The 11753-nt window shown below is 50.0% G+C and overlaps 1 protein-coding gene across 1 annotated transcript; it reads left to right on the top strand.

The window, feature by feature from the left end:
- Positions 1 to 658: 658 nt before the first annotated feature.
- On the top strand, positions 659 to 4614 carry SLC25A34 (solute carrier family 25 member 34). The gene is given in 6 exon segments (XM_077474736.1): positions 659 to 673; positions 755 to 815; positions 818 to 906; positions 2479 to 2549; positions 2551 to 2596; positions 3881 to 4614. Coding segments are annotated over 6 exon segments (459 nt in total). The 3' UTR covers positions 4058 to 4614.
- Positions 4615 to 11753: the final 7139 nt, after the last annotated feature.

Genomic DNA, 11753 nt, shown 5'->3' with positions numbered 1-11753 from the left:
CCTTTCCTTTCCTCTCATCTCCTCTTTCCTCTTCTCCTCTCCTCTCCTCTCCTCCTCTTCTCTTTCCTCTCCTCTCCCTTTTTTCCCTCCTCCCCTTCCCTCTTTTTCTTTCCACTCCACTTCTCTCCTCTTTCTTTAGTCTCCTCTGACATATATTGTGGGGAAGCCACAGCTCACCAGCAGATGTTGAACTACAAGTTTCAGCATCCCAGCCCCAGTCATGCTGGCAGTTGTAGTCCCACAAGAGCAGAGCGACCTCGTCTTGTAAAACTCGGCCGCTCTCTGCTTTGTATTTGTTTGTTTTTTTCCGTCCTCCATTCACCTTTGTTCTAGTGCTGGAGCCGAGTACCTGGCCTGATAACTGCCAGAACCAGTTAGAGGAGCGGCACCTGGCCAGCTCCCAGTCTGAGCAGAGAGGCCGACAACAACAACTCTAATGCTTGTAACACCCGAGAAACCATCAACACCAAATTCTGAGCGATGTTCTGCAGATCTGTAGAGGGGTCAGTGATGGGATAATCTGCCGAATATATATATATTATCAGGAGGGGGATGGGAGGGAGCGATGTTCTGCAGATCTGTAGAGGGGCCAGTGATGGGATAATCTGCCGAATATATATATATATATATAATGTCAGGAGGGGGATGGGAGGGAGCGATGTTCTGCGGAGAGGTCAGGGATGGAATATTCATCTCTATATAATAATGAAATGTTATCAGTGAATATATCTGGAGTTGTTCTTTGTCTCCGCAGAGTGTCAGCTCCGCCTTTGAGACCATCTACAAGAAGCAGGGAATTCTGGGTCTGTGGCGCGGGGGAACGGCGCGGTTCCTCGGGTCATGGTGGGCTCAGCTGTACAGCTGGCGACATTCGCCAACGCCAAGGAATGGGTGAAGAAGAGGAAGGTGAGAATTTCATATATGTTGACCCAAAGGCAGAAATCTCAATCTACAAAATCTGTATATTAATAATTCAATGGAGGAAGGCCTGCGCTGCAATGTAATAGGGTACTTCTTTTCTTTTCTTTTGTTCCTCGCGTCCTCCTCTTTCCTCCTCATCCTCTTTCATCCTATTCCTTTTCTGCTTTCTTCTCCCTCCCTCCCTCCCTTCCTCCCTCCTTCCTTCCCTTCCTCCCTCCTTCCTTCCCTCCCTCCTTTCTTTTCTTTCTTTCTTTCTTTCTCCTCCCTACTTTCCTCACTTTCTTCTTCCCCCTCCCTCTCTTTCTCCCTCTCTTCTCCTCCTCCCTCCTTCATCTCCTCCTTCTTTCTCCCTCTTTCCTTCTCCCTCCTTCCTTCCTTCTCCTTCTCCACCCCTCCTTCCTTCCTTCTCCTCCCTCCTTCTTTCCTTCTCACCCTTCCTTCCTTCTCACTTCCTTCTCACTTCTTCCTTTTCCTTCTCCCTCCCTCCTTCCTTCCTTCCTTCTCCCTTCCATCTCCCCCCTTCACGCTCCTTCCTTCTCCCTCTTTCCTTCTCCCTCTTTCCTTCTCCCTCCTTCCTTCTCCCTCCTTCCTTCTCCCTCCTTCCTTCTCCCTCCCTCCTTCCTTCTCCCTCCCTCCTTCCTTCTCCCTCCCTCCCTCCTTCCTTCCTTCCTTCCTCCCTCCTTCCTTCCTCCCTCCTTCCTTCCTTCCTTCCTTCCTCCCTCCTTCCTTCCTCCCTCCTTCCTCCTCCTCCTTCCTTCCTTCCTTCTCCCTCCCTCCTTCCTTCTCCCTCCCTCCTTCCTTCTCCCCTCCCTCCTTCCTTCCTTCCTCCCTCCTTCCTTCCTCCCTTCTCACTCCTTCCTTCCTCCCTTCTCACTCCTTCCTTCTCCCTCCCTCCTTCCTTCCTTCCTCCCTCCTTCCTTCCTCCCTTCTCACTCCTTCCTTCTCCCTCCATCCTTCTTTCTCCCTCCCTCCTTCTTTCTCCCTCCCTCCTTCTTTCTCCCTCCCTCCTTCTTTCTCCCTCCCTCCTTCCTTCTCCCTCCCTCCTTCCTTCTCCCCTCCCTCCTTCTTTCTCCCTCCCTCCTTCTTTCTCCCTCCCTCCTTCTTTCTCCCTCCCTCCTTCTTTCTCCCTCCCTCCTTCCTTCTCCCTCCCTCCTTCTTTCTCCCTCCCTCCTTCTTTCTCCCTCCCTCCTTCCTTCTCCCTCCCTCCTTCTTTCTCCCTCCCTCCTTCTTTCCTCCTCCCTCCTTCTTTCCTCCTCCCTCCTTCCTTCCTCCCTTCTCACTCCTTCCTTCTCCCTCCCTCCTTCTCTTTCTCCCTCGCTCCTTCCTTCCTTCCTTCCCTCCCTCCTTCCTTCCTTCTCCCTCCCTCCTTCCTTCTCCCTCCCTCCTTCCTTCTCACTCCCTCTTTCCTTCTCCCTTCTCACTCTTTCCTCTCCTTCATTCTTCCTCCTCCTTTGCCCTGCCTTCCTCCTCCCTTCCTCCCTCCTTCTCCTCCCTTCCTCCCTCCTCCTCCTCCCTTCCTCCCTCCTTCTCCTCCCTTCCTCCCTCCTTGTCTTGCAGTGGTTCCCGGATGACAGTTGGTTGGTGCCCCTGGCTGCCGGTATGATCAGCAGTGTTGGGGTGGCGGCTGCGAGTCAGCACCCGCTTGTATAACCAGCCGGTGGACGCTGAGGGACGGGTAAGTGAACTTTTAATTGTTCGGGGGATGGTAGTGACAATCCTGAATGGGCAGCAGTAAAGGGCGCCTGTCCCGGGGGCACCATTGCAGTGTAGTAATGAACGGATCTTGGTGACAGGTTCTCTTTTATGTTTTGGGAAGAGAGCGGATTTATACCGGAGGGATTCCAGCTTTGACTTAAAGTGACTGTCGGGGCAGAAGGTGCTTGTAATACAGGGACTTATTTTTCTTTTGTTCCTCCTCATCCTCTTTCCTCCTCATCCTCTTTCATCCTATTCCTTTTCTGCTTTATTCTCCCTCCTTCCTTCCCCCTCCCTCCCTCTATTTCCTCCTTTCCTTCCCCCTCCTTTCCTCCTTCCTCTCTTTCCTTCTCCCTCCTCTTTCCTTCCTTCCCCCTCACTCTCTTTCCTCCTCTCTTCTTCCTCCTTCCTCTCTTTCCTCCCTCCTTCCTTCCTTCCTTCCTTCCTTCCCCCTCCCTCTATTTCCTCCTCTCTTCTTCCTCCTTTCCTTCCCCCTCCTTTCCTCCTTCATCTCTTTCCTTCTCCCTCCTCCTTCCTTCCTTCCTTTCTTCCCCCTCACTTTCTTTCCTCCTCTCTTCTCCCTTATCCTCCTTTACTCCTTCTCCCTCCTTCCTTCTCCCTTCCTCCATCCTCCCTGCATTCTCTACATTAAGATAAAAAGCCTTCTGTGTGCAGCAGCCCCCCTCGGCCCCCAATACTTACCTGAGCCCCCTCTCTATCCAGAGATCTCTGAGTCCCTCGACCATCCGGGACTTCTTTAGCTGAGACGCAGCGGCGGTGCCATTGGCTCCTGCCGCTGTTAATCAAATTCAGTTAACCAATCAGGAGAGAGAGTGGGCGGGGCCGAACCTGGGCTCCGTGTCTGAATGGACACAGGAAGCGGAGGCGCGCCCCCCCCCCCCCCATAGAAAGCTTCTTCCTTTGGGGGCACTAGTCAGGAGGGAGGGGACGGGAGCAGCGAAGAGGAGGGACCCCGAGAAGAGGAGGATCGGGGCCGCTCTCTGCATATCCATTAGAGGAGGGAAGTGTTACATGTTTGTTAATGTTTATGGGAAAACAATGAGACTTTACAATGACTTTAAGAATATTTTTGTTTCTTTGTAATAGAGCAGCTGGCGTGGGGGGAGGGGGGATTTCAGGCACTAGTAACCCCCCATCCAATAATTGAGGGGGGGGGGGGAGGGGTAGTAATCCTATACAGGTGCAGGTAATGATTTGTGACCATGATTGGTGTGATGTCTCGGTGACGGTTGTGTGTGCGCAGGGTCGGCTGTACCGCGGTTTCCTGGACTGCTTTGTGAAGGTGACGCGCACAGAAGGCGTCCTCGCTCTCTACAAGGGGATCGTCCCGGCCTATGTCCGCCTCGGACCCCACACCATCCTCAGCCTGCTGTTCTGGGAGGAGCTGCGAAAACTTACATACTACTACCAACACCACTGAGCGCGGGGGCCGTGCCGCCACCTGGAGCGCCGAGGGTTGTGTGGTGCCTGGAAACGCCGCACCCTGCCGCCGCTGCCGCCATGTTGGATTGGACTGACTCCTGAGGGAGGAGGAGGAAGAAGAGCGCCGTCCTGGGAACTGTGCAAGCTGGTGATAGGATGGACACGTTTACAGCGGGGGAGGGACTATTTGTTGCTCCGTGGGGGTGGGGCTCTGGAGCTTAAAATATCACTGTAATTCAGGGGTCGGGGGGGGAGGGGCATCGTTGGACCCCATTGGTGGACACTGCACCCAGATTTCTGCTGACGATCGTTAAGTCCGCCCCCCTCTGTGACATCCAACCAATGGGATGATTCTCCTGCTGATACTTTGTTATAAAATGGAGACGAACGTTTCCAATGATTTTTGGACCTGCTGATGAATATATTTTTCTGATAAATATTTTCTGTGATTTCTCTGATATTTGTGAAGCCAGAATATTGATTGTATGAAAATCTGATGATTGAATTATTATTATTATTATTTTTTTCCAACAATACAAAATATTTGTGAACATCTCCAGAGATGAGATTGTGTGTCTGTGGAGGGGCGCCGACCAATACAATGTCATTTACTATTCTGTTATTACAGAGAGAGACGAGCCGGGAGTCGGGGGGGGGGAACTGCCAGTCCCGCTGTTTTATCAATAGTCCTATGATCCGGGATGGGGGGCGGGTTCATCTTAGAAGCAGGCCACGCCCACCACCTGCAAATGTCATAGTGAGCTTCTGAGACTAGGAAAGTGGCGCCACCTACAATCCCATCCCACCTGTCAAAGTAGTCCCGCCCCCCAGCCATGTATTCCCCACTTTCAGGAACAGGAGGCCTATGAAAGGACATTCCATGCCTGACCACGCCCATCAGTGGCCGTATCTGTGAAATACTCATCTGTAATGAGAGAGGCTGTAATGTGTGCAAGGAGAGGGGGGCAGGGAGGCTGGATTATTCAATGCACTCTGTATATTGCACACTCCCGACCCCTGCGCTCTGTACATTGCACACTCCCAGACCCCTGCGCTCTGTACATTGCACACTCCCGACCCCTGCGCTCTGTACATTGCACACTCCCAACCCCCTGCGCTCTGTACATTGCACACTCCCGACCCCTGCGCTCTGTACATTGCACACTCCCGACCCCTGCGCTCTGTACATTGCACACTCCCGACCCCTGCGCTCTGTACATTGCACACTCCCGACCCCCTGCGCTCTGTACATTGCACACTCCCAACCCCCTGCGCTCTGTACATTGCACACTCCCGACCCCTGCGCTCTGTACATTGCACACGCCCGACCCCCTGCGCTCTGTACATTGCACACGCCCGACCCCCTGCGCTCTGTACATTGCACACGCCCGACCCCCTGCGCTCTGTACATTGCACACGCCCGACCCCCTGCGCTCTGTACGTTGCACACTCCCGACCCCCTGCGCTCTGTACATTGCACACGCCCGACCCCCTGCGCTCTGTACATTGCACACGCCCGACCCCCTGCGCTCTGTACATTGCACACTCCCGACCCCCTGCGCTCTGTACATTGCACACGCCCGACCCCCTGCTCTCTGTACATTGCACACTCCCGACCCCTGCTCTCTGTACATTGCACACTCCCGACCCCTGCGCTCTGTACGTTGCACACTCCCGACCCCCTGCGCTCTTTACATTGCACACTCCCGACCCCCTGCGCTCTGTACATTGCACACTCCCGACCCCTGCGCTCTGTACATTGCACACTCCCGACCCCTGCGCTCTTTACGTTGCACACTCCCGACCCCCTGCGCTCTTTACGTTGCACACTCCCGACCCCCTGTGCTCTGTACGTTGCACACTCCCGACCCCCTGCGCTCTGTACGTTGCACACTCCCGACCCCCTGCGCTCTGTACGTTGCACACTCCCGACCCCCTGCGCTCTGTACGTTGCACACTCCTGACCCCCTGCGCTCTGTACGTTGCACACTCCCGACCCCCTGCGCTCTGTACGTTGCACACTCCCGACCCCCTGCGCTCTGTACGTTGCACACTCCCGACCCCCTGCGCTCTGTACGTTGCACACTCCCGACCCCCTGCGCTCTGTACATTGCACACTCCCGACCCTGCGCTCTGTACATTGCACACTCCCGACCCCCTGCGCTCTGTACATTACACACCCCTGACCCCTGCGCTCTGTACATTACACACCCCTGACCCCTGCGCTCTGTACATTACACATCCCTGACCCCCTGCGCTCTGTACATTGCACACCTGTGACCCCTGCGCTCTGTACATTACACACCCGTGACCCCCTGCGCTCTGTACATTACACACCCGTGACCCCCTGCGCTCTGTACATTACACACCCCTGACCCCTGCGCTTTCTAAAAGTGGGCATAGGGTGTCCCCAGATTTAGTTTTGGTGTTGGGACCCCCCACTGTCAGGTGCCCTGTGTTTCATTCAGTGGAGAGGAGAGTAAATGTATTACCTGGGGCAGTAGGTGAATTGGGGGCCCAACAATTGGTGACTCCTTCTGCCACTCAATGCCGTGTATGTCATCTGTATGGCAGATGGTTTATTTAATGGCGTCTGCCCAATTCTATCCCTAAGAACATCCAATCATATCGATCCTCAGTACAGGGAGGGGGGCGGGGCCCCGAGACATGTCGTTCCTTATCACCTCCAATCATTTTTATTATTATTTTTGTGTCTTTTGGTTGAAGTCGATTGATGTTTTTTTTTTTTCTTGTCTGGAAAGAAGAGGGCGGAGTCCGGAATGGCGATAATCCGATCGCTGGGAGCTCAGCGCGGGATATCAGTCCGCATTTATTATCTGACCATTAATCGTCACGCCGATGCCACGCGCTGTGCAGGCGCCGCTCCACGAGGGGATCATCGCTGGTAAACACAGATTATAAATAAATCCTTCGCCCTGACTCAGGGAAACGTAATGTATCTGCCGGCTATTTATACTCCACATCACCCCGGGGGGGGGTCCAGAGTCTGCAATCCGATGAAGGTGGAGCCAGGAATGACCCCCCCCCAGAATGTGAGCTTTTAGAATGTTACCTGAAAAGTATTCTAAGTATGTTCAGCAGTTCACATTTGCTGTCTCATATTTGCACAATGGGGTTTCCCATACAAAGGGTGGAAATGCTCCCTCTAGTGGCCAATGGTATGTCAGGCAAAGAGATAAATGATGAGAAAAGATCGATCATCCGCACAGTGTGACTCTGCAGAGGAGTAAAGTGCAGTCACTGGGCGGCGCTTCCCATCAGGCAGCACAGTCCGCACCTGTAATGAACCAGTATAGCTGCCTCTATGGGTAGAATATGACATCTAAAACCCGTAGAGCACAAAACCCATCACCACCCTGAGAACAATACGTGACACCAGGGGGCGTGCGTGTCACACGCCGGCCACAGACAATCCATCGAGTGACACATCAGATTTATAAAGTGCAACAATGTAACACCTGACAGATTCCTCCATACACACAGAGGGCGGAGAGACCAGAGCTGTCCGGATATAACTCCGCCCCCTTACTATACACACCAATGTCATGTGACCCCTCACTGTACACAGGAGCTGACCATCCATTACCAGGGATCTGCTGCCATCTGCTGGTGATCGTGAGAATTGCACAGTTATTCAGATTGAAAAAAACAAAACAAAAACAAGTCCATCATACAATCCCATATACACAATCCTATACTTACAGTTGATCCAGAAGAAGAGGGGAAACCCCTGGCACAGTATGATCCAACTTGCTACAGCAGGGAAAAAATTCCTTCCTGATCCCCCGAGAGACAATCGAATTTCCCCGGATCACCTTTCCCTATAAATGTCACCCCTATATATTCTGTACATTCAGGAAAGTATCCCGACCTTTCTTATAGCAATCTACAGAGCCGACCAGATCCACCTCTGCAGGGAGTCTATTCCACATTTCCACGGCTCTTACTGTGAAGAATCCTTTCCGTATTTGGAGATGAAATCTCTTCTCCTCTAGATGTAAAGAGCGCCCCCTTATCCTCTGTGATGACCATAAAAGGAATAACTCAACAGCAAGTTCACTATATGGACCCCTTATATATTTATACATGGAGATCATATCCCCCCCTTATGTATTTATACATGGAGATCATATCCCCCCTTATGTATTTATACATGGAGATCATATCCCCCTTATGTATTTATACATGGAGATCATATCCCCCCTTATGTATTTATACATGGAGATCATATCCCCCTTATGTATTTATACATGGAGATCATATCCCCCTTATGTATTTATACATGGAGATCATATCCCCCCCCCCTTATGTATGTATACATGGAGATCATATCCCCCCTTATATATTTATACATGGAGATCATATCCCCCCCCTTATGTATTTATACATGGGATCATATCCCCCCCCCTTATGTATTTATACATGGAGATCATATCCCCCTTATGTATTTATACATGGAGATCATATCCCCCCCCCCCCTTATGTATTTATACATGGAGATCATATCCCCCCCTTATGTATTTATACATGGAGATCATATCCCCCCCTTATATATTTATACATGGAGATCATATCCCCCCCTTATATATTATACATGGAGATCATATCCCCCTTATATATTTATACATGGTGATCATATCCCCCCCCTTTATGTATTTATACATGGAGATCATATCCCCCCCCTTATATATTTATACATGGAGATCATATCCCCCCTTATATATTTATACATGGTGATCATATCCCCCCCCTTTATGTATTTATACATGGAGATCATATCCCCCCCCTTATATATTTATACATGGAGATCATATCCCCCCTCCACCCCCCAGAGGGAATACATTCAGTTCCTCTAATCTCTCCTCCATGCCTCTTATCGGTCGCCCTTCTCTCCCCTCCGTGTCTAGATGTGAATTATTATATCTTGTATCTCAGAGTATACCGTCACCAAGGAACTGGAGCGCCACCTACTGGACCACACAGCTGCCTGACCCCAACTCTCGGTAAGCTCCGGTGGAAGCTGTCAGTGGTCAGATCTTTTCGGAGGGGGGGGGGTTGGGGGGAGGGGGGGGGGGTTGTGTTCTCAGTGTTGGTGTTTCTTCCAGATATTTCGCGTTGGAGACGGTCTGGCGGTGACGATGGATTCGGGAGACGTTCTGTCAGAATTGCGCTGTATACCTACAGGAAGTATCCCCCCCCCCAAGAGACGGAGACCATAAATAACTATATATGATGAATGATCTGTACAATAATTAATTGAATTGAATAATTAAATCCAATAAAGGGGCGGAGCCTTGGCCTGAATTTTGTCTGCGTTTTCTGATTTATTTTCCTTCATTATTTTGGTTTTGTTCTCTTCCTATTGGATCATACGTGGTATCCCTGTACTAGAGACGTAGAATTCTGATTGGTTGCAAAAATCTGAAACTTAGCTGAAAAATCGGCTTTTCTCTAGATACAATGTATCGCTCTTCCATTCCGGGGGAACCTTCTTTATATAAAGTTATCATTTATAAGGAGGAAAGAAAAACAATGAAGGCGCAAAAGATGTAACAATCTCCTCACTCAGCGCCATGGTGCAGAGAAACTCTGAATAGAAAAACACAAATATACAAAAATAATACAAAATAAAATAAAAACAATGGTTCAGGTTGCTCTGTAATCTAATACACAATATTCTCTTCATGACAAATGCAAAGTACTGATATAAAAATCATCCAATAGCAATTCAATCTCATTAGCGGCTCTCCTGTTCATTTTAATTTGATAGGAGCGCCGCTAACGATAAAAGCTATTGGATGATTTTTTATATCAGTACTTTGCATTTGTCATAGAGAGAATATTTTATATAGTTATCACTTGAAATATGGAACAGCAAAGGGACATGGAGATTTGCTCAACTTTTATCATCTTAAAGGGGTTGTAAAGGTTCGTTTTTTATTTTCTAAATAGGTTCCTATAAGCTAGTGCATTGTTGGTTCACTTACCTTTTCCTTCGATTTCCCTTATAAATGTTTGTTTTTTCTTTGTCTAAATTTCTCACTTCCTGTTCCTCCTCAGTAAGCTGTTCTGGCTGACTAACCACCACTCGGATGATGGTGTGAAGTTTACTGAGGAGAAACAGGAAGTGAGAAATTCAGACAAAGGAAAAAAAACATTTAGAAGGGAAATCGAAGGAAAAGGTAAGTGAACCAACAATGCACTAGCTTAGAAGAACCTATTTAGAAAATGAAAAACGAACCTTTACAACCCCTTTAACTTAAACTGATTCTCACTCAGAGTGAAATATGTATGTATTGGGGGGGGGGGGGGGGGGTGGGTTGGGGGTTGGTGTTCCAGGACAATCGGGGGTTGTGTCTCCAATGCTGACCATCGTGTAGAGTTGATATTTCTGTTGTTGAGTGCAAGACCTGAGCAGCCAGCGGGGGGCGCCATCGCACATCTGAGACTTTGGTTCCTTTTTATTACTTAGTATCTACTCAGTCCTGAAGTAGAACATCGAGGAGGTCAGTTGGTGTGAAGCGGTGATAGCTCATCGGGTAAGAGCTCTGGTTGGCTCTGCTGGAGACCTGGGTTCAAATCCCTGAGCAGGCCTGCCCTGGTTGCCTCCAAATGGAATAAGATGGTGGGAAATGTTTGAGGCCCCCACCACTAGGGTTTGGGTACTGCCCAGTACCTGGGTTGTGGGGGTGTATATATATATATATATATATATATATATATATATATATATAGGGGTGAGGCCATATAAAAACCTAAGTCCCTGCTTTTGGAATGGGCTACCCCGGTAAGACAGCCCATTCTAATTATATATGTTGCAGTGATGTCACAGACCGTGGACGGAAGAGGCAGGGTGTCCACAACCTAATGTGATGCCCACACTCATTACAGGCCGGTGGGGACCTGGGACTGGAGCAGACTGGTGGGTTGTCCATGGCCTCCAAGCTTTCATTCAGAGATTTGAGCATGGGGTCTGCAGGATTTGATGACGGGTCTCTGGTCCTTCCATCACTGAGTGATTCGCATCCGCCCAATTCACTCCGAGATCTGAACTCAAGTCAACACGGCCTCTGTCAGTGAGTGATTCCCTTCCGACCCAATCCACTCAGAGACGTGACCTGGGGACTACTGGATGTGAACTTGAGTCCATGGCGCCCTGGTTGCTGCTCTTATCCACTGAGCTACTCGCCTCCGCTCGATGTCTTGGGTGTTCGTTCTACTATTTCAGGAATAAAAAGAGCCACAAAGGGGAAAATAAAAATGCAACAAGCCCGAGCCGAGATTCGAACCTGAAACACCAAGATGATGGTGGAGTCACCAGCTGGCTGAGAAACCCCCTAGGCCAGAGCAAAGCTTGGACTTCAGTGTTCGGCCGCCGGGCCCTTCACATCAAGGCTTAGTAAATTAAGACTTCATAAAGAAAATGTGATCCCTAAATTCTTGAATGTAAAATGGTCCGCGTTACACACGCCAATCATTTTACCAGCCATCTAACCCAAGAGAACAAAAAGTGGGACTTACAATATCTTCTCTTCTACGGTAGGTTCTGCTCTGAGGCCCCCAGCCAGCTTTACATCAATTGATCACTTATAGCCAAGGCTGATGGTGTGCTCAGTCATGGAGTGGCCTTGGATTCATGGTAGGCCATCATACCAGGATTGAGGGGAAGGGAT

This window comes from Lithobates pipiens, unplaced genomic scaffold, assembly GCF_037356315.1.
Source record: "Lithobates pipiens isolate NorthernLeopardFrog02 unplaced genomic scaffold, aLitPip1_a1.2 Scaffold_126, whole genome shotgun sequence".
Lineage (NCBI taxonomy): Eukaryota > Metazoa > Chordata > Amphibia > Anura > Ranidae > Lithobates > Lithobates pipiens.
The sequence above is the reverse complement of the archived record's forward strand: the minus strand, read 5'-3'. Positions and strand labels throughout refer to the sequence as shown.